This window comes from Notolepis coatsorum, assembly GCF_963971535.1.
Source record: "Notolepis coatsorum genome assembly, chromosome: 15".
Lineage (NCBI taxonomy): Eukaryota > Metazoa > Chordata > Actinopteri > Aulopiformes > Paralepididae > Notolepis > Notolepis coatsorum.
In genome coordinates this window covers 22,336,208-22,360,103 of record NC_140179.1, presented here as the reverse complement: position 1 = coordinate 22,360,103, position 23,896 = coordinate 22,336,208, and the positions used below count along the sequence as shown (strand labels likewise).

Sequence of the window (23,896 nt, the reverse complement as noted above, 5' to 3'; positions counted from 1 at the left end):
TTTAATGTACATGTGTGTGTGTGTGTGAGTGTGTGTGTGTGTGTGTGTGTGTGTGTGTGTCAGGGGGGTTTGCTGGTCTGAGTGGGAGACATTCTCATGACAGTACCAGTGTTGTTACTGTGTGTGACAGTTAGTGTGTGTGTGTGTGTGTGTGTGTGTGTGTGTGTGTGTGTGTGTGTGTGTGACAGTACCGACCCTCCCCCCCAAGCGCCGCCTCCAGCCGACAAAACGAGCTGAAGCTCGAACCTTTTCACATCGTCCTATCGTCTCCTCTATCCCCCCGCAATCATCACTCTCCTCCTCCTCCTCCTCCCGGCCTGCTCTGGCTCCTCCCCTCCTGCGGGGGGCAGTGTCCCACCTTCATGCGCAGCGTGCCGCTCTTGTGCAGCTGCCAGAGCTGCACAAACTCCTCCGGCATGGCGTGGAACCACTTGTACGGCGGCACGTTGTCGTAGTAGTGGTGGCTGACGGGCCGCTCGTCGGGCCCCAGGGAGAAGGGCCAGAACCCGTACGCCGTCACCTCCTCGCAGAGCCCCAGCGCCAGGCTGACCAGGAACAGGCCCGTGGAGAGGCGCCGGGCGTGCACGCCGCGCCCCTTCCAGAACCTGCCGACTGTGCGCAGGAACTCCGGGTTGGCGAAGAGCATGGTGAGGTTGGAGGAGGCGTCGGCGAGGGCGTAGTGGGCGCGCAGCGAGGGGTCGGTGCCGGGCATCATGGAGAACGCCGGCATGTAGACGTAGCTGGAGCCGTAGGCCTTCATGTTGTCCACGAAGGCCTTCCTGGACCAGAGAAGGTTCTGGAACCTGAGAGAGAGAGGGGGGGGGGGGGAGAATGTGAGGGGGGGGGAGGGGGGAGAGAGAGGGAGAATGAGAGAGAGGGGGGGATAGAATGAGAGGGGGGAGGGGGAGAGAGAGGGAGAATGGGAGAGAGGGGAGGGGGATGGGGGGAGAGAGGGAGAATGAGAGAGGGGGTGGATAGAATGAGAGGGGGGATAGAGAGGGAGAATGGGAGAGAGGGGGAGGGGGAGAGAGAGGGAGAATGGGAGAGAGGGGAGGGGGAGGGGGGGTGAGAGGGAGAATGAGAGAGGGGGTGGATAGAATGAGAGAGGGTGGAGGGGGGATAGAGAGGGAGAGAGGGGGGAGGGGGAGAGAGAGGGAGAATGGGAGAGAGGGGAGAGAGAGAGGGAATGAGAGAAGGGGGAGGGGGAGAGAGTGAGAGAGAATGAGAGAGGGGGAGGGGTAGAGAGAGAGAATGAGAGAAGGGGGAGGGGGAGAGAGAATGAGAGGGGGAGAGAGAGATAATGAGAGAAGGGGGGGAGATAGAGAGATAATGAGAGAGGGGGAGGGGGAGAGAGATAATGAGATAAGGGGGAGGGGGAGAGGGAATGAATGAATGAATGAATGAAAACTTTATTTAACAGATTGCAGAATGGGTACAATACAGTACGGCTCAATACATACAATTGTTAAGGGGATGCAGACCTGAGAAAGACGTTTGTCTTGTTTCCATCAGGGTCCCCCATTTTCAATTCATATAGACATATATGACATACATGACATACAGATAGTCAGTACTGCTACATCTATACATTTATGACATACCAGATTTGCAAATACAGTACTGTTTGTGATACAGAAGGAGTCAAGAAAAGGGAGTATATACATTTGACGTAGAAACTGTACATTGGAGGAGGTTGGGTGGGGGGGGTTGGGTACATTGGGATATTGACAACCATACTGGGTAATTTACATTGGAGGTGGTTGGGGGGGGGGGGGGGGGGGGCGGGGGGCACACTGTATAAACAAGTAACACTGTACATTGAGGGGGGGGGGGAGGAGACACTGTACAAACAAACACAATTGTACATTGAACTATTGACAAAACCATACTAGGTAAATGACTGTACATTGGAGGGGGGTTGGGTTAGGATATTTACAGGGGCCAGTGTTGAATTGCAGTCTCCCGTAGGTGTCCCTTGAGAGAGGTTTTGAAAGTGGGTAGTGATCCACATTCCTTTACAGCTTTGGGTAGGGCGTTCCACATTGATGTGGCATAATTGCGAAACGTGTTTAGTCCCTTATTTGAGCCGAATCTGGGTTTAACATGATTTGTGGAGCTCCCTCTGGTGTTGTGATCGTGGTATTCACTGACCTTTGGGAAGTATTTTGACATGTACATGGGTACCTTGGTCGTGTAGTGTATCTTGTAGACCAGGCCCATTGCAAGTTGTTGTACTCTGTCGTCTACTCTAAGCCATCCTAGGTTGTCGAAGTGGGCAGGGGTGAGGTGGGTTCTAGGAGTAAGGTCAAGCAGTAGTCTGACCAGTTTGTTTTGAGATGTTTGTAATTTTGTTTTTAGCGCCTTTGAGGTGCTTTGGTACCATGAGGTGCAAGCATAGTCGTAGTACCCCTGAATGAGTGCTCCTGCCAGAGTCTTCAGGGTGTTCTTGTTTACCAGAGAGGAGATCCGGTACAAGAATCGAGTTCGTTGGTTGACTTTTTTTATTACATTGGATGCCATTTTGTCACAGGAGAGATTAGCCTCTAGGATGGAACCCAGGTAGGTAATTTCATCTTTCCTTGTGACAATATTGTCACCCACTGTAACTGAGAAGCCGTCGGTCTTGCTGAGTTTGTTATTTGAACCGAAGAGAATGGACTCTGTTTTGCCCATGTGTAATGATAGTTTGTTATCAGCGAGCCATATGCAGATTCTGCCTAGTTCCGAGCTGAGGGTTTTTTCAACCTGTAACTTGTTCTTGTCAGAGACCAGCAGGGCTGAGTCGTCCGCAAACAGGAACAAGTTGCAGTCACAAGCTGACGACATGTCATTTGCATAAATTAGGAACAGTAGCGGTCCTAGTATGCTTCCTTGTGGAACACCACAGCTCACTGTGAGGGGGGGGGATAGGGTACCGTTTACCTCCACCATCTGTTCCCTCCCCTCAAGGTAGGATTGCATCCAGCTCACTGATAGACTATCAAAACCAATTGCTTTTAGCTTGTCAATCAGAATGGAGTGATTGACCGTGTCAAAGGCCTTTTGTAGGTCCAGCATGACCATGCCGCAGTATTTGCCTGCGTCCACCTCTTGTTTGATGTGGTCATTCAAATAGAGAAGGCATGTGTCAGTGGAGTGGGATGTTCTGAAGCCAGATTGGAATTCGTAGATTAGATTTTTTTCCGCTAGGTACTTTTCGACCTGTTCGTAGACTATTTTTTCCATGACTTTCGAGATGGAGGTGAGAATAGAAACAGGGCGGTAGTTGCCTGGGTCTAATTTGCTGCCCTTTTTGTGCAGAGGGGTCACCCTCGCAATTTTGAAGTCCTTGGGGACGTGTCCCTGTTTTATGGAGAGGTTTATTATGTGTGTGATGATTGGTGTGATGGCGGCTGCTGAGTCTCTGAGGAATTTGGAGGGGATGTTGTCATGGCCAGTGGCCTTGTTAGGTTGGAGGGCGCTCAGTTTATTGAGTACCTCATCTGTTGTTACCATTTCCAGCTTGAAGTCGTCCTTGCGGACCCCTAGGTTTTTGTAGTAAGCTACTATGTGTTCTACCCCATAAAGCCCTGAGTGGGAGGGTAGTTTGTTTACCAGTGTTGTGGCTATGTTTGTGAAGAAAATGTTTAAGTAATTGGCTACATCCAGCTTGTCTGTGATGAGCGTGTTGTCAGTTTTTATGTTTATGTTTGAGAATCTGGTTTTAAGTTTTTTACTGCATCCTAGTTGATTATTGAGTAATTTCCAAAGTTCACGTGGTTTGTTTTTGTTTTCCTCAGTTTTGTCATGGAGTTTACGTCGTTTCTTAGTCTGTTTCTTTCTAGTTTGAGTTCAGTCACGTGGGCTTGGAGTTCACTGCTCGTGCTTTTAGTAAGCTTTGACTGACTTTTACGAAACTCAGAGCATTTTTTGTCTCTGGTTTTCATAGCGGCCAGTATTTCGGAGTGCATCCACGGCTCAGCGCGATTTTTTACCCTGGTGGTTCTTAGGGGGGCCATGTCGTTTAGTATTGCTGAGAATTTGGTTTTGAAACCAAGCCATGTTTCGTCAACCAGTGTACCATTGAGTTCATCTGACCAGTCCAGACTCTCCAGTTCAAGAGAGAGAGAGAATGAGAGAGAGGGGGGAAGGAGGGGAGAGGGAGAATGAGAGAGGAGGGAGGGAGAGAGAGAGGGGGGAGAGGGAGAGAGAATGAGAGAGGGGGAGGGGGAAAGAGCAATGGAGAGAGAGAGGGGGACGGTGAGATAGTCGGGGAGATAGGGGCGATAGTCAGTGCTGTGGTTTGAGGATGTATTAGATGAGAGTAGTTAGTCATGAGAGTAGTTAGTTGTGATAGTAGTTAGTCGTGATAGTAGTTAGTCATGAGAGTAGTTAGTCATGAGAGTAGTTAGTCATGGTGTCTGTCTTATCAGTCTGCCTCCTCTTCCTCTTCAACTCAAGGGACAAAAAAAACACTGCTTGTTCAAACTGATGACATTTTGGTCTGAATAAAATTATTATGATGCGGAAAATAGCGTCTCTCTAGACTGTAAATAACCGCAATTATACGTTTAGTTTTTTTTTAACCCCACACCATAAAACTCTAAAATGTTGGGGGAAATTAACTCTCATATCTCAGATCATAGATGAGAGATTACAATGTAAAAAGGGATAAGTTGTAGTTTGTATAGATAGAATATACGTTGTGAATTATATCTAGTTTATAGTTTAGTTTATAGTTTTTTATAGCTTATTTAGTTTATATTTATAGTTATAGTTTATAGTTTGTATAGATAGAATATACGTTGAGTATTATTATCTCTATTATAGTTTAGTTTATAGTTATTTATAGCTTATTAAGTTTATATTTATAGTTATAGTTTATAGTTATAGTTTGTATAGATAGAATATATGTTGAGTATTATCTCTATTTTAATTGAGTTTATATCCCATTTTATTTTATTCCGCCTTTTATTTTGCAGTTGTACAGCCCTGGCCTAACTTTATTTCATAATTATATTCTATTCTATTGTGCTTCTATTTAAATTTAGTTTATATATACCATAAAAATGTATTCCACCTTTTTATTTGATTGTCTGTCCGTTAATGTCGCACCGAAAACAGCCAAATCAAATTCCTTATATGTGAAAACTACTTAAGCATTACATCACGCGCAAGAGTGGTTTGTGAAAAATAAACCATGCCTAGGGGTGGTCGTTAGGCCCGACGCGCAGCCGAGGGTCGTTAGACCCCCTAGGCATGGTTTATTTTTCACAAATCACGACTGCAAGTGGTGTAATGCTTTTATACAACTGCCACATTCATCCAACCTTATTGCTATACAATAAACACACATTAATCGAAGATTTATTGAAAAAACCATCCGCCACAAAAAGTAGTTCCCACAACAACAAAAAATAGAAGTTGCCTCCATGTGGAAGCAGCTCGGAAGTGCATCCAACTGTTCTCAGTAAGACATCCAGCAACATCCAGCAAACTAACACATCCAACTGTCTCTCAACTAAGACATCCAACGAACTAACACATCCAACTGTCTTTCACCTAGACATCCAACGAACTAACACATCCAACTGTCTTTCAACTAAGACATCCAACCAACTAACACATCCAACTTTTCTTTAGTTTTTAACCTACTTTCTATAGAACTTCATTCTTAGATTCTTCTATAGAAAGTAGGTAAAACAAATTAAAAAAAGTTTTCTTTGCCCATTGGGGAAAAAAAAGTTTTCTTCGCCCTATTTTTTTATTAAATTTTTTATTTTTATTTTATCCACTTTTTCTCCCATTTTTCTATATTTTCTCCCATCGCAATTTCGTATCATCCAATTCAACCCTCCCCTGTCACGAACGCTGTTTCTTGCCTCCCACAAGCCGGCTGCAATGTGGACTAAGTCATACATAGCACAAGTCCCCTCCGGTACTTGAGGTAACAGCAGTCGCATCTTTTCACCTGCGCAGCTCGATCTCTCAGTGTCGAGGAGTAACGCGTGGGAGGCTCACGCTGCCCCCGACACTTCCTGATTCTACTGCGCAGGCGCACCAACCGACTTGTAGGAGTCGCTTGTTCACAACGTTCGATCCCCACCCTTCAGTTTTCCCTCCCCGTAATACGGCCAATGTGTATTACTGCGGACGACCAGCTAAACTGAAAACAATGTGGAGAGCTGGATTCGAACACGCGAATCCTAGCATCTCCACACTGGTGGCGAGTGCCTTGCCCACTACACCACCTAGCCGCCTTTTTTTATTAAATTTTTTAAACCTACTTTATATAGAAGCAGCTGGGAGGTGCGCTGTTTTAAGTGAGCGTGGGTTATTGAATTGATTGATTGCTAATTTTATTACTGTCCGCCTTGTTTCCAACTGGTTAAGTTTAGGCCCTCTTTCAAAGTTGGTTTGGAAGGAGTTTGGAACCAGGGCTGGTGGTCTATCGCCCTGCTCTAAAGACAAACTCTAACCTTAACCAACTTCGAAAGAGGGCCAGTTGGAAACCAGGCGGACAGTAATAAAATTAGCAATCAATCAATCAATCAATCAATCAATCAATCAATCAATTCAATAGGCCATGCTCACTTAAAACAGCGCAGCACCCAGCTGCTTCTATGTCTCTCAGTCTGACTCTCCTCCGCCGTTGCAGACAGGAGTGTGTGTGTGTGTGTGTGTGTGTGTGTGTGTGTGTGTGTGTGTGTGTGTGTGTGTGTGTCAGGGTTTCCGTTAGAAAAAATTGTTGCCGGCCTCAGTGTCCGGTAGATGAGAGACATTCCGGTCAGAGTTTATTGAGCTTAAAAACAATTGATAGGCAAAAGAATGACAAAAAAACAAAAGAATGACATCCTCAAGGCATGTAGATTTATAATATTTTAACTTAAAACTAGGCTACTTTTGCGTATACAGTCATTATATTCCAAATAAAATAAGTCCCGAGACTCCGTGCTGCTGCCGACTTTAAATCAAATAGGTGTCTGTGATATTTTAACTTAAAACTAGGCTACTTTTGCGTATACAGTCATTATATTCCAAATAAAATAAGTCCCGAGACTCCGTGCTGCTGCCGACTTTAAATCAAATAGGTGTCTGTGGGCAGTCGCCCGACATTAATAAACAGCAGTCTGTTATAATCACATTTTTATGAGCTAACGAATTCCGTTATATTGGACATTTGTATTAATTATATCAAGCGAAGAACTGAGAAATTTGGCAGAGAGAGACGGCAACATTATCGTGGGTTTGCGTGATGACTCTCTCCACCTCCCAACGACTTATTTGCGAGAGTATGTCGCTGCAGAGCAGCAGATTCAGCTGTTTTCAGGCTCTATCTGGGGACCGCTCAGCAGCGCCCCCCACCCAACAGCTGAATTGCCAATGGCTGAATTGGAGTACTGCACTGTACCGGCACTGCTGGTGTGCAGCTCCGGCTCTGCAGCTGCACATGCACTCGCAAACCCAGCACTAAGCTCTCGCTGACAACGTCGTTGTCATTATTAGAAGCAACAATGAAACAAATGTAATGATTGTTTCGTTCATCGCATAGGCTATTTAATTTTAGCCTATTTTAATACAATTCAAATAATCAAATTGTGCTTAGAGGGAATTATTTTCACATGACATTATGACCGGAGAGATTAAATATGTCGGACTTCAACAGATTTTGCCGGTCAAATACCGGTAATTACCGGCTAACGGAAACGCTGGTGTGTGTGTGTGTGTGTGTATGTGTGTGTGTGTGTGGGTGTGTATGCGACCGAGTGAGTGTGCCAGACTAGAGAGTGAGCTCTGCAGTCAGAGGCAAGGAAGGGGAAAAAAAAAAAAGAATAAAAATAAATTGCAATTAACACTTTAATCGCCGGGAACGCCGTAACTCGTCTTTGCTCGCCATGCTCATTCTGCCGAAGACAGCGTAACTCGTCTTTGATATCAATATTTCAAAAATCTGTGATCGAAATCATATTTCTCCTCCGGGGTCCTGAGATATACTGCTGATCTCCACTCAACTCTCTAACGGTTCAAGAGCGCCATCTGGTGGCCGATCGGCAGATCGGCCAACAGGAAGTGACGCGCCAAACAGGAAGTGCTCATCCATATTTCGTCCGGGCACTCGCGATCGTTAGCCGGACTCCGTCTCGACACACAGGATAATCAATCGCTCGCCCTAACTCAATAAACAACGTTATTTGGACGTATATAGTATTATACAACCTGGAAATGGTTCATCTAGATCAACATCCCATAATCGAAAACGGTCTACTCCAAGCTGATCGTCCAACGGCGCGAGGAAGATACGGTAAGATCCAGCGTTATTTTCTAACGTGTTCCATATAAACTGCTCTGATGATCATATGACCCACACTAGGTGAATGATATAACGTTGCCCACGGAATTATAAACGACCCCCCGCCCATCCGGTCATCATCAGATGATACGTAGTAACTTCTAGAAGTACCTCCAGTTGAAATTTTTTATCTGGCACCGATCGCTACCAAACTGTATTTGATCATCAATATAATGCATTTGGGGCTATAAATCAAGTTCTGGAGAAAGCTGCAGAAAACGATAAAAACATACGTATACTTTAGACCATATTTTAGTATGAATATGTGAATGAAAAAGTATAACGTTGCTACACCCTGAACAATGGATATAGGACATTGAATGGGCCATAATAATGTCAATTTAGCAATAGAATTAAAAAAGAAGGGGAACTTCTCCATAGACAAATAGAGCTGGCTAGGGATGGTAAATTATGAATTTAACCATGGCGATCAAAGTGTTAATCAATCAATCAATCCGCGCAATTTTTATTTTGTTCCACAATGACTCATGACCCATCAATTACACAATACAACATTGTGTAAGAGACTAAGACATTCGCCGTGACAGAATCGGTTTTTATTTAGTCGTTATGACGCTATCAACATATCCATTTGTAAAGATTATTGTCCGCCATCTTGTTTTTTTTCGAAAAACTCGCACGCGGAGTGATAGTGATTCGGTTGTGGGCGGGTCCTGGGACCAAGAGCGTGGAATTATGACAGATACATACGTGTAAATTGACTGTTTCAGCCAATCAGAATCGAGAAATTTGCATGCCGTTGTATAATTGGCAATAAAGACCTTTCTGATTCTGATTCTGATTCTGATTTCACACGGCTCTCCAGTGGATCACGCTGAGAGCGTTTCCTGAGCAGTCGCTTCAGAATGGAGTGAGCTGGTGTTCTGCCACCAGGGCAGGTTGGTACCTTTTCTCTATGATGCTGGGGTTGGCCGTGACGAGATGAGTCCTGGTCCCCACGTCCTCCACGTAGGCCTTGGACAGCGGGGGAAGATTACACCTGCAGAGAGGAGACGGTATTAATACATTAACTCATTCAGCGCCAAACACGAGATTTCTCGTGTTTCAAATCCAAGTGTTGAGCGCCAAAGATAGCCAGAGATAGCTCGTTTTTAGATCCTTTTATCTTTTTTTTGCGATTTTCCCATTCTAAACACTCGCACGGACCTGCCTGTGTCTCCCTGGCAACGCTGCCTACGTTATAATGGCAATGGCGATCGAATCCTGACAGGTGGCAGTATCACCTACCTTTTGAACTGGGTCTCTTAGTTGTCTCTCAGTGCCTCAGTGCCTCCGACTGCAGGAATCTCCTCCCCTCAAAGTGAAGCAGCACACAGCCATCTGTCGCCGATTTGCTCGCCTGAAACCTATTGTTTTCCGTATTATAGCCAGGCCCAATGCACACCAGTAATGGTGATTGCGATGGAACTACTGGGATTATTCATTTTGGAGTACCTTCTGACAAAGGTAAGGTCTATTTTAGGTCTATTTTACCGAACCTAAAACATGCTTTTGTATTGATCACAGCGTCGTATTTTACCAAACCTAAAACATGCTTTTGTATTGATCACAGTGTCGTATTTTACCAAACCTAAAACATGCTTTTGGTAACGATCGCAGCTTCATAAAACACCCCACCCCCCTCCTTGATGACTTTGTGAAGAAACATCTATATGGTATATAGCTTTGATTTGGAAATAATATAGGTTTCAGGCGAGCAACCCGAACCGTTTGTGCATAATGCACATAATACGTCATAACTCCCATTCCAGGAAATCAGGCTGGATTATAGTGAAACGAGGCGATCTTTAGCACGGGATACGGCACAAACGAAGGTATGTACACTGTTTTTTCCATGTTGGTGTATAAATAGTGCCTGTCAAATGAGCCATACTATTGTCTCCATAGCTATAATATAGAATATACGATGGGTCTGCAAACATCGTGTAAATGGTCAAAAAAGCTGACTCCAGGGAGTAAAGTTGGAAAAACAGTGTGGCAGTCAAAGAGTTAATACATGCTATCCCGCTTGGGGACCAGGGAATACCAGGGAATTTAACTCACTCCACTGTGACATCATGTCTAACCCCCCCCCCCCTCTTGTTTAACTCACTCCACTGTGACAGACAGCCCCCCCCTCTCTTGTTTAACTCACTCCACTGTGACATCACGTCTAACCCCCCCCCTCTTGTTTAACTCACTCCACTGTGACAGACAGCCCCCCCCTCTTGTTTAACTCACTCCACTGTGACAGACAGCCCCCCCTCTTGTTTTTGCGTTCCTTTCTCTTTCACCTATTTAATTTTTTGCTTATTCATGCCTAACCTCTTTTCTCTCTCTCTCCTGCCCTGGATGTGCCCTATTTCTCTCTCTCTCTCCTCCTCTCTCTCTCTAACTCTCTCCTCTCTCTCTCTCCTCTCTCTCTCTAACTCTCTTCTCCTCTCTCTCTCTCTCCTCCTCTCTCTCTCTCTCTCTCTCTCTCTCTCTCCTCTCTCTCTCTAACTCTCTCTCCTCTCTCTCTCTCTCTCTGTCTCTCTCTCTCTCTCTCTCTCTCTCTCGCTCTCTCTCTCTCTCTCTCTCTCTCTCTCTCTAACTCTCAGGCTGCGTTACACCTTAGTTTCGTTTTCAGATGAGTTTCGCTTTTCCAGGTCGCAACGTAGCGGTAGCCGAGTGAGACATACGTTTTGCAACCTGAGTACAGTGATGTAGTACACTGCCAAAGCAGTAGGTGGCAGTAGGTGGCGAACATGAAGGCAATTTTCAACCAATCAGAACTTGAATGTGCCAATACACTTCCTGCAAAGAAAATGTCAACAAGGCGCCACCCATGCAGCACTTATTTTTCAGCAAAGTGTAATAAAGGTGCAATAAACAAAACGGATACATTGACTGAGTGTTCTGCCTCTCATTTGTTGATGAACAAAACTAACATCAACACAAGTGACCACCAAGAGCGGATAGTTTAGTCTCAAAAAGGATCGGCGATGTTGTTAGCTACATTGTTAGCTACATGCTAACGTGTATGGAATATGCCAGTATAACAGTATAGCATTGTGGCTAGAAGCTAACGCTAGCTCACGTTAACCAGCCAGCACCAAACTGATGATATCGGGAGCTATCAGTAGCTAGATAACATTAGAGACAACGCTGTGTGTATTAAACAAAGGTGAATAGATGACTGGGCCATTTTGTTTAATGCTTGTTAAGATTGAAAGAGGAGCTTGAGCTATCAGGGTCTGATAGCTAACGCTAGCTCACGTTAGCCAGCGGCAGTGCTCATGCAATCGGTAATGCTAGCAGAATGAATGGATGTAAACTTTATTTAACATATTGCATAATGGGTACAATACAATACGGCTCAATACAAACAATTGTTAACACTATGGTCGCCAAAAACGCCTTACCACGTCATTCCCCGCCATGCTCATTTCTGCCAAAGACGCCGTACCACGTCTTTGATATCAATATTTCAAAAATCTGTGATTGCAATCATATTTCTCCCCCGGAGACCTTGAGATCTACTGTTGATCCCCTCTCAACTCTCCAACGGTTCAAGAGCGCCATCTGGTGGCCGATCGGCAGATTGCCCAAACCGGAAACATGAAACGGAAGCTGGTGCTCATTCCAATTCGGTCCAATCACCTCGCTAATAGTCCCAGGACTCGAGCTAGACACAATGGATAGCAATCCGTTACCAATAACTCGATAAACAACATGATTTGGACGTATATACTATTATACAACCTGGAGATGGATCGCATATTTCTACATCCCAAAATAGGAATATTTCTGCTCCACGCTCATCGCCCAACGCTACGAGGAAGCTACGGTAAGTTTCAGCGTTATTTTTTAACGTGTTCGATATAAACTGCTCTAATGCAGACTGCTTGGACTGGGGTCCTTATAACAATAACTTGACAACACATGGTAGCTGCAGCTATTTGGGACAGCTCTGTTGTCACCGGAAGGGCACGCAGATGGCATGGGCGTTGAGCAACAAACGGCTCCGCGCAGATTACACGACATGTTGTCGGCGAGTTTTGTGCGCTACTCCACAACGGAAACACAATTTTAGCGTTTTCAGTAGGGCCACAACGTATCCGGCAAAAACGGCATTTCTATGTAATAGGGACAGCAAACGTATTCAAAAACGTATAAAAACGAGCACAAAAACACTGTGTGTAACAAGGGCCTCAGTTTCGCTCTAACTCTCCTCTCTCTCTGTCTCCCTCTCAGAATATGACTCTCTTTAACTCCCTCCCTCTCTCTCTGTCTCCCCTCTCAGAATATGACTCTCTTTAACTCCCTCCCTCTCTCTCTCTCCCTCTCTCTCTCTCACTCTCTCTCTCTCTCTCTCTCTCTCTCTCTCTCTCTCTCTCTCTAACTCTCTCTCTCTCTCTCTCTCTCTCTCTCTCTCTCTCTCTAACTCTCTCCTCTCTCTCTCTCAATCTCTCTCTCTCTCTCTCTCTCTCTCTCTCTCTCTCTCTCTATCTCTCTCTCTCTCTCTCTCTCAGCTAGATGTGACACTGGCTCTCATTATTTCTGATGTCTGATGCTCTGAGGCCCTGGGCACGCGCACGCACACACACGCGCACACACACTTGCAGCTCTATACCTGTGAGGACTACATTCCACTGACTACATTCATTCCATAGACTTCCGGGATTCTGAAATCATGGGAGAGAGAGCGGGGGGGGGGGGGGGGGGGGGGGGGCGATTTATGAATGTGGATGAGGGCCTCGACATTAAGTGGTTGTAGCTTACAGCTGTGGGGTTGCGGGGAGACACGATCCAATAGATTTTTAAGTCGATCTGCACTTTCTCTGTCGAGCTAATTAGGGGTGTAACGGTACACAAAAACCCGGTTTGATTGATTGATTGATTGAAAAGTTTATTAACAGATTGCAGAATGGGTACAGTACAGTACAGCTCAATACATACAATTGCTAAGAGGATGCAGACCTGAGAAAGACTTTCGTCTTGTTTCCATCAGGGTCCCCCATTTTCAATTTCATCATATGACACACGACATACAGATAGACAGTACTGCTACATCTATACATTTATGACATACCAGATTTTCAAATACAGTACTGTTTGTGATACTAAAAAAATCCAGAAAAGAGTGTATATACATTTGACATAGAAACTGTGCATGGAGGAGGTTGGGTAGGTGGGGTGGGGCTGTACATTGGAGGTGGGGGGGGGGGGGGGGGCACTGTACATTGGAATACTGACATACATTTGACATAGAAACTGTACATTGGAGGAGGTTGGGTAGGTGGGGTGGGGTTGGGTGGGGCTGTACATTGGAGGTGGGGGGGGGGGGGGGGGTTTGGGTACATTGGAATACTGACAAAGCCATGCTTGGTCTTTATTGTACAACTGGGTTAGGACATTTGTAGGGGCCAGTTTCGAATTGCAGTCTCCCGTAGGTGTTCTTTGAGAGTGTTTTTGAAGGTGGGTAGTGATTCACATTCCTTTACAGCTTTGGGTAGGGCGTTCCACATTGATGTGGCATAATTGCTAAACGTGTTTAGTCCCTTGTTTGAGCCGAATCTGGGTTTTACATGATTTGTGGAGCTCCCTCTGGTGTTGTGATCGTGGTATTCACTGACCTTTGGGAAGTATTTTGACATGTACATGGGTACCTTGGTCGTGTAGTGTATCTTGTAGACCAGGCCCATTGCAAGTTGCTGTACTCTGTCGTCTACTCTAAGCCATCCTAGGTTGGCAAAGTGTGCAGGGGTGAGGTGGGTTCTAGGAGTCAGGTCAAGCAGTAGTCTGACTAGTTTGTTTTGATATGTTTGTAATTTGGTTTTTAGTGCCTTTGAGGTGCTTTGGTACCATGAGGTGCAAGCATAGTCGTAGTACCCTTGAATGAGTGCTCCTGCCAGAGTCTTCAGGGTATTCTTGTTTACCAGAGAGGAGATCCGGTACAAGAATCGAGTTCGTTGGTTGACTTTTTTTATTACATTGGATGCCATTTTGTCACAGGAAAGATTAGCCTCTAGGATGGAACCCAGGTAGGTAATTTCATCTTTCCTTGTGACAATATTGTCACCCACTGTAACTGAGAAGCCGTCGGTCTTGCTGAGTTTGTTATTTGAACCGATAACTTGTTCTTGTCAGAGACCAGCAGGGCTGAGTCGTCCGCAAACAGGAACAAGTTGCAGTCACAAGCTGACGACATGTAATTTGCATAAATTAGGAACAGTAGTGGTCCTAGTATGCTTCCTTGTGGAACACCACAGTTCACTGTGAGGGGGGGGGATAGGGTACCGTTTACCTCCACCATCTGTTCTCTCCCCTCCAGGTAGGATTGTATCCAGCTCACTGATAAACTATCAAAACCAATTGCTTTTAGCTTGTCAATCAGAATGGTGTGATTGACAGTGTCGAAGGCCTTTTGTAGGTCTAGCATGACCATTCCGCAGTATTTGCCTGCGTCCACCTCTTGCTTGATGTGGTCGTTCAAATAGAGAAGGCATGTGTCAGTGGAGTGGGATGTTCTGAAGCCAGATTGGAATTCGTAGATTAGATTTTTATCCGCTAGGTACTTTTCGACCTGTTCGTATACTATTTTTTCCATGACTTTCGAGATGGATGTAAGGATAGAAACAGGGCGGTAGTTGCCTGGGTCTAATTTGCTGCCCTTTCTGTGCAGGGGTGTTACTCTCGCTATTTTGAAGTCCTTGGGGACGTGTCCCTGTTTTATGGAGAGGTTTATTATGTGTGTGATGACTGGGGTGATGGCGGCTGCTGAGTCTCTGAGGAATTTGGAGGGGATGTTGTCATGGCCAGTGGCCTTGTTCGGTTGGAGGGCGCTCAGTTTATTGAGTACCTCATCTGTAGTTACCATTTCCAGTTTGAAATCGTCTTTGTGGACGCCTAGGTTCTTGTAGTATGCTACTATGTGTTCTACCCCATACTGCCCTGAGTGGGAGGGTAGTTTGTTCACCAGTGTTGTGGCTATGTTTGTGAAGAAAGTGTTTAAGTAATTGGTTACATCCAGTTTGTCTGTGATGAGCGTGTTGTCCGTCTTTATGTTTATGTTTGAGAACCTGGTTTTAAGTTTTTTACTGCAGCCTAGTTGATTATTGAGTAATTTCCAAAGTTCACGTGGTTTATTTTTGTTTTCCTCGGTTTTGTCATTGATGAAATTCTTTTTTGCAGTTTTTATCATGGAGTTTACGTCATTTCTTAGTCTGTTTCTTTCTAGTTTGAGTTCAGTCACGTGGGCTTGGAGTTCACTGCTCGTGCTTTTGGTAAGCTTTGACTGACTTTTACGAAACTCAGAGCATTTTTTGTCTCTGGCTTTCATAGCGGTCAGTATTTCAGTGTGCATCCACGGCTCAGCGGTCGTTAGTGGTTAACATACCGTTGTATTCGTTCGGTACACAGCCGTTTGGTACGGTACGGTACACACTGAAACAGTTTGGTACGGATACGCATACCTTTACACCCCTACGAGCTATAGTCGCTTTTTCTCACCTACTCCCGAACTACACATGCGCAGATTGCCCACGGAGTCTAGGTCTATCAATCTGCGCATGCGTAGTTCGGGAGTAGGTGCGAAAAAGCGACTATAGCTCGACGAGAAAGTGCAGATAGACTTGGGATTTGTCGCGCCGTGTTCAGGAGACTCAGGCGTATAAAAAAAGTCTATTGGATCATGTCTCCAGCGCCCCCACAGCCGTAGCTACAACCACTTAATGTCAAGGCTCTCATCCACATTCATTAATCCCCCCCTTCCCCCGCTCTCTCCTCCATGAGCTCAATGTGCAGAGTGGTCTATAGCCTCTAAACTGGACCCTCAATACCAACATGAGTTGTAAATTAAGAGCTTGGTCAGTAAAAGGATGCAATGCACGTCTACCTATCAGTTAGCCGTAGTTAAGAGATAAGATAAGATATTCCAGTGACATACACATACAGCTAACACCTACAGTCCTAAACCTAAAGCCTAACCCTAAAACAGTGAAGACTGAAGTCTGAAACAGACGTTACACGTAGGTTCCTTTATCTGCATTCTGCCGGTTACACCTTTCGTTTCATTTTCGTTTCATTGTCATATGAGTTTCGCCGCAACGTCGCAGCCTCGAGTCACACTTTCGTTTTTGTCACCTGAGCACAGTGATGTAGTACACTGCCAAAGCAGTAGGTGGCAGTAGGTGGCGAACATGAAGGCAATTTCAACCAATCATAACTTGAATGTGCCAATACACTTCCTGGAAGCTCCAGCAAAGAAAATGTCAACAAGGCAGGCGCCGCCACCACCTTGCCTATTTACTCAATGCAGCAATTCTTTTTCAGCAAAGCCTAATAAAAGTGCAATAAACAAAACGGATACATTCACTGTGTGTTCTGCCTGTCATTTGTTGATGAAACAAAACTAACATCAACACAAGTGACCACCAAGAGCGGATAGTTTAGTCTAAAAAAAGATCGGTAGCTACAGTTAGCTGCATGCTAACGTCAATGGAATATGCCATTATAACAATATAGCATTGTGGCTAGAAGCTAATGTTAGCTCACGCTAGTTAGCCAGCACCAAACTGATGATATCGGGAGCTATCAATAGTTAGATAACATTAGAGACAACGCTGTGTGTATTAAACAAAGGTGAATAGATGACTGGGCCTTTTTGTTTAATGCTTGTTAAGTTGAAAGAGGAGCTTTGAGCTAACAGGGTCTGATAGCTAATGCTAGCTCATGTTAGCCAGTGGTAATGCTAGCAGAATGAATGGATGTAAACTTTATTTAACATATTGCATAATGGGTACAATACAATACGGCTCAATACAAACAATTGTTAAGGGAATGCAGACTGTTGTAGCTTGGACTGGGGTCCTTATAAGAATAACTTGGATAGAAACAGATGTGTATATCAGTGGTGGGAGTCAAACTCTGGAATTCTCTTTATAATGAGTTGAAGTACTGTAAAAATATTTTCCAACTAAAAAAGACTTTTAAAGACAGAACAATGAGAACTCATATTATGAACAGCAGGTATACATTTCTCTGTATCTGATTTTTTTTTCTTTTCCGTGCATCTGAGGCTCGTGACGCAGTTTTTTGTTTGTTTGTGTGAGGATTCGCCTGTTCCCTGGACCTTTATTCCCTGTCTCCTCACCTCACCAGCCCCCACCCTTGCGAGAATTTTCCCCGCCTCCTACTCTTCACCAGCCCCCACCCTTGTGAGAACTTTTGCCTGCCTCCTACTCTTCACCAGCCCCCACCCTTGGACATTTTGTTCCTCTACCTTCACGCACCTGTTGGGAGTTTGCAATCACCTCGGGAGAGTACATAGGTTGCAGACTCCCCTCCAGTCCTTGTCGGGTCGTTCTGTGTTCTGGACTCAGTGTTCGTTCTGTATCTGTGTTCAGTGTTCATGGAGTTCTGGACGTTACCATTCTGTACGTCACCATCGCCGTTTGCCTGGAGTGGGACACCGTCTTCGCTCTCTAATTCTCTACGGGAGGTTTTCCAGTGTTCCCACTCCAGACATCAAGGCGGCACGCCATCGCTCCCGATTCCACGGGAGGAAGGCGTCTCTTCGTGATCCTCGTTCCTGGGGTGAGGCTCGTCGTCGCTCCCTAGTATTCCACGGGAGGACAGCGTGTTCCCATCCCGGTCCCCTGGGACCCCCTTTGTTCTGCGCTGCCCGTCTGCAGCATCCGAAGAGGAGGAGGAGGATCCCCGTGCCAGGCCTCCGCTGTCGGGCCCCTGTCTCCGTACCAGGCCTCCGCCGTCGGGCCCCTGTCCCCGTGACAGGCCTCCGCCGTCGGGCCCCTGTCCCCGTGCCAGGCCTCCGCCGTCGGGCCCCTGTTCCCGTGCCAGGCCTCCGCCGTCGGAACCCTGTCCTCATCCCTGTAAGCAGCTCTGGCCCTCGCCCTGTCCAAGGCCTTAACCCTGTTCTCTGTCCCTGTCTCCAGCCCGCCTCTCCGGGCCTCTGTCCCTGTCCCCCTCTCCAGTGCCCCTGGTCCTGGCCCTGACTCTTAGCCCTGGCCCTTAGCCCTGTCCCTTAGCCTTAGTCCCTTAGCCTGTTCGCCTCTTAAAGGCACAGTGCCGCATTTTCCATATTTCTTTGACTCTAGTGTTTTTGTGTTTTCCCTTAAAGGGACTGTGCAGCTTTTTGTTATGTAATAAATAAATGCCCTGTTTTGGCTTACTCTCATACCTGTCTTGTGTTGTGCGATTGGGGTCGGTTACAAACCATAACAGTACGACCCGACCAGTCGACGACCCCAGCCAGCACAGACAGTGTATGTGAGTTAGCCCCTGTTAGTTCCCCTGTTAGTTCCCCTGTTGACTCCCCTGTTAGCTCCCCTGTTAGCTACCCTGTTCCCCACAGCTAGGACTGTCCTTCCAGCTAGCTTGTTCTCCTTTGCTAGTCCAGCCCTGTCTGCTAGCCTAGCTCCGGCAGCTAGCGCAGCCTCTATGCTAATGTAGCAGTACAGCTAGCATAGGCCCTGTAGCTAGCAATGCTCTGGCAGCTACCCAGTCCCTCTGCTAGCCCCACTTTAGGTGTAGCTTCCCCTGCTAGCATGGCCCAGTTTTTTTTGTTGTTGCTTTGTCTTGTCCCCTGCCCCACTGTCTGGTTTTTTGGTCGCCCGGTGGCTCCCGTGGAGGGGGAGGTACTGTGAGGATTCGCCTGTTCCCTGGACCTTTATTCCCTGTCTCCTCACCTCACCAGCCCCCACCCTTGCGAGAATTTTCCCTGCCTCCTACTCTTCACCAGCCCCCACCCTTGTGAGAACTTTTGCCTGCCTCCTACTCTTCACCAGCCCCCACCCTTGGACATTCTGTTCCTCTACCTTCACGCACCTGTTGGGAGTTTGCAATCACCTCGGGAGAGTACATAGGTTGCAGACTCCCCTCCAGTCCTTGTCCGGTCGTTCTGTGTTCTGGACTCTGTGTTCGTTCTGTATCTGTGTTCAGTGTTCATGGAGTTCTGGACGTTACCATTCTGTACGTCACCATCGCCGTTTGCCTGGAGTGGGACACCGTCTTCGCTCTCTAATTCTCTACAGGAGGTTTTCCAGTGTTCCCACTCCAGACGTCAAGGCGGCACGCCATCGCTCCCGATTCCACGGGAGGAAGGCGTCTCTTCGTGATCCTCGTTCCTGGGGTGAGGCTCGTCGTCGCTCCCTAGTATTCCACGGGAGGACGGCGTGTTCCCATCCCGGTCCCCTGGGACCCCCTTTGTTCTGCGCTGCCCGTCTGCAGCATCCGAAGAAGAGGAGGATCCCCGTGCCAGGCCTCCACTGTCGGGCCCCTGTCTCCGTACCAGGCCTCCGCCGTCGGGCCCCTGTCCCCGTGACAGGCCTCCGCCGTCGGGCCCCTGTCCCCGTGACAGGCCTCCGCCGTCGGGCCCCTGTTCCCGTGCCAGGCCTCCGCCGTCGGAACCCTGTCCTCATCCCTGTAAGCAGCTCTGGCCCTCGCTCTGTCCAAGGCCTTAACCCTGTTCTCTGTCCCTGTCTCCAGCCCGCCTCTCCGAGCCTCTGTCCCTGTCCCCCTCTCCAGTGCCCCTGGTCCTGGCCCTGACTCTTAGCCCTGGCCCTTAGCCCTGTCCCTTAGCCTTAGTCCCTTAGCCTGTTCGCCTCTTAAAGGCACAGTGCCGCATTTTCCATATTTCTTTGACTCTGTGCCGCTTTTTGTTATGTAATAAATAAATGCCCTGTTTTGGCTTACTCTCATACCTGTCTTGTGTTGTGCGATTGGGGTCGGTTACAAACCATAACAGTTTGTTTGTTTGTTTGTTTGTTTGTTTGTTTATTGGTAGCTAGCAATATTATTATTATTATTATTGTTATTATTATTACCGTTATTATTGTTATTATTATTCATGGTCATATTATCATTATTATTATTATTGTTATCATAGTTATGGTAATGATTATTATTATATTATTATATGGTATGAAGCTGTAAGGTGCACTTGAGCTGACCATTATGTTAAAATGATTATGAAGTTTGGAAGGGGGCATGAACCATACGTTTTCTTCATCCTGCTCCTTTTCGGCCATGGGTGTATCATGTTAAAAAAAAAGATGTTGGTGATATTGTGCAAAGATTAACTGTACCCCCTGTGTACGAAACAAAAAACATCCTGGGCCAATCACAGTGCTCCCACATCCTGGGCCAATCACAGTGCTCCCACATCCTGGGCCAATCACAGTGCTCCCACATCCTGGGCCAATCACAGTGCTCCCACATCCTGGGCCAATCACAGTGCTCCCACATCCTGGGCCAATCACAGTGCTCCCACATCCTGGGCCCACGTTAATGTATGGTTCTGTTTTTACTTAATAGCGAACGTGACATAATCAAACAAGCGAGCTAGCTGGCTGCTGTCATGCTGTCATAATGCTAGTGAACCAAGCTAGCGTATTTCCAGGAACAAAAGCATTCATTCTGACCATTGCATCACTGATGTTTGAAATGTGTGAACTTAGTGAAATAACATGGCAGACGTACAAAACGTTGCTACCAGGTAACATCTCCGCTCTCTCTTTCTTCATCTTTCTTTTCTCTTCTCCTGTTAACAGACTGTTATGCTACCTGGCTAGCTAGTGAGCTGTACCCAGAATAAGGTCCCCTCTCAATACACTACACAGGTGCCAGTAAAAACAAGGAGAAATATATTTTATATTTGCAAAACGATATTCGCATAAACTATATATATATTTTAAATAATTTAACGAAAATCGATGCCCATCCCTAACAAGAGTGCACACAGACACACACAGACACACACAGACACGCACAGACACGCACAGACACGCACAGACACACACGACACACACACACACACACACACACACACACACACACACACACACACACACACACACACACACACACACACACACACACACACACACACACACACACACACACACACACACACACACACACACACACACACACACACACACACACACACACACACACACACACACACACACACACACACACACACACACACACACACACTCCTCTCTCACCTCATGACGAAGTCCGCCTGGTCGATGTCTCGTCCACAGCCGCTGTGTCTCAGGATGCCTCCGTTACCCACGACGGCACACCTCTTCAGGGGGACGTGCAGAGGGTTGTCCTGGAGGAGACAGAGGGTAAGATAACACAAGATAAGTTAAGATAAGTGAAGTTAATATGAATGAATGAATGACCTTTACAATGACCTTCACAGCACGAATGCACAGGGTGCTTTACACTACAGCTTAATATAAAAACACAATAAAACAAAATCAGAAATAAATGACAACAAACAAACAGCAGTTAAAAACAGTGAAACCAGATAGAAAAGTAGAATAAAAGAGTTTGGATAAAATCATGAGTCACTAATTAAAACAAAACTATAGAACAGTGAGGACAAGAAAGGCGCCTATGCATGATCAAAAGCCTGTCTGAACAAATGTGTTTTTAATTGTTTTTTAAAAGAGTTTTCAGAGGCGGCAGTTCGCAGGTCCAGGGGGAGAGCGTTCCAGAGCCTTGGTGCTGTCACCTCGAAGGCTCGATCACCCCTTGTTTTTAGCCTGGACCTGGGGATCACCAGGAGGTGCTGATCGGCAGATCTGAGTGAGCGGGTGTTGGTGTAGGGATGGATGAGTTCCGTGATGTAGATAGGGGCCTGACCGTGAAGTGCTCTGAAAGTGAAAGTGAGGACTTTGAAGTGAATTCTATAGTGTACCGGGAGCCAGTGCAGGGATACCAAAATGGGAGTGATGTGACATGATTTTGTTGACCTTGTGAGTAGCCTGGCTGCAGCATTTTGGACCATTTGTAGTTTATCTGTGGATGATTTGGTGAGACAGGTGAAAAGTGAGTTGCAGTAGTCAAGCCTAGAGGAAATAAAAGCATGCACGGATAGTTCTAGTTCAGAGTGAGATATGATGGTGCGCAGTTTTGCAATGTTTCTGAGGTGAAAGAAGCAGGTGCGTGTGAGTGTTTTGACATGTTTGTCTAGGTTCATGGCCTGGTCAAAGACAACACCCAGGTTTCTCAGGTGGGGACGTATGTTGTCTGTAAGGGACCCCAAGTGAGTGGCCACTCTAGCTGCAGTCTTTTCAGCTGCTACGATCAGCACCTCCGTTTTATTTGCATTTAACTGGAGGAAGTTACTCCAGTTCCATCCAGCTCTCAATGCCGAGCAGGCACTCCTGGAGAAGGCTGAGTTTCTCCAAGTTGTCGGGTTTAAAAGAGCAGAGTAGTTGTATGTCGTCTGCGTAGCAGTGATATTTAATGCTGGTGAATTTATTGATGAGGAGGCCTAAGGGAAGCATGTAAATGGCAAAGAGGAGTGGTCCTAGCACCGATCCCTGTTTACCCCACATGAGAGGGGGGTGGGGTCAGATTTAAAAGGACCCACAGCCACCGAGAACGTTCTCTCCCTCAGATAAGAGGCAAACCAGTTTAGAGCGCTCCCAGAGATGCCCACCCACTCCCTGAGCCTGTCCAAAAGGATGTTGTATAAGACAAGACAAGACAAAACAAGACAAGACAATTGAAGTGAAGTTAAGTTAATATAAGACAAGACAAGTCAAGACAAGACAAGACAAGACAAGTGAAGTGAAGTTAAGTTAATATAAGACAAGACAAGTGAAGTGAAGTTAAGTTAATATAAGACAAGACAAGTCAAGACAAGACAAGACAAGTGAAGTGAAGTTAAGTTAATATAAGACAAGACAAGTCAAGACAAGACAAGACAAGACAAGACAAGACAAGTCAAGACAAGACAAGTGAAGTGAAGTTAAGTTAATATAAGACAAGACAAGTGAAGTTAAGTTAATATAAGACAAGACAAGTCAAGACAAGACAAGACAAGTGAAGTGAAGTGAAGTTAATATAAGACAAGACAAGAAAAGTGAAGTGAAGTTAATATAAGACAAGACAAGTCAAGACAAGACAAGACAAGACAAGACAAGACAAGACAAGACAAGACAAGACAAGACAAGTGAAGTGAAGTTAATATAAGACAAGACAAGTCAAGACAAGACAAGACAAGACAAGACAAGACAAGACAAGACAAGTGAAGTTAAGTTAAGTTAATACAAGACAAGACAAGACAAGACAAGACAAGTGAAGTTAACTTAATACAAGACAAGACAAGACAAGACAAGTGAAGTTAAGTTAATATAAGACAAGACAAGTTAAGGTAAGAATAAAATAAGTTAAGTTAATATAAGATAAGACAAGACAGGTTAAGATAATATAAGATAAGATAAGTTAAGTTAGGTTAATATAAGACAAGACAAGACAGGTTATGATTATGAGCGTAACAGTAAGAAGCATTTTGTATTAAAGTATTCTGTACTTCTGTATGACAACTATTAAAGAAACTTGAAACTTGAAACTTGATAGTTCTATCTAAAAAAGAAGAACATAGGACAACTATGTCACAGCAGAGACAGACATACAGACAAGACATCCGAGAGACAATTTAATTAAGCCATTCCTTCCCTCTCAACCATTCATTCTGATGTGGCAGTCCCATGAGTCCAAGGTTATCTCGTATCGCACCGTCCCAATGTCCCATGTTTG

General features: G+C 45.8%; 1 protein-coding gene across 1 annotated transcript in view; it reads right to left on the bottom strand.

Annotated features, from left to right (window-relative positions):
- Positions 1–289: 289 nt before the first annotated feature.
- The window catches only part of st8sia1 (ST8 alpha-N-acetyl-neuraminide alpha-2,8-sialyltransferase 1), a gene marked incomplete at its 3' end in the record, with an annotated part of 53,249 nt that continues 29,642 nt past the window's right edge, over positions 290–23,896 (bottom strand). Inside the window, exons 3-5 of the mRNA XM_084330927.1 lie at positions 21,343–21,452; positions 9,237–9,329; positions 290–803 (exon numbers count right to left, since the gene is read on the bottom strand). Of these exons, the coding sequence (XP_084187053.1) occupies positions 290–803; positions 9,237–9,329; positions 21,343–21,452 (717 nt within the window). The remainder of the gene's footprint in view (positions 804–9,236; positions 9,330–21,342; positions 21,453–23,896) is intronic.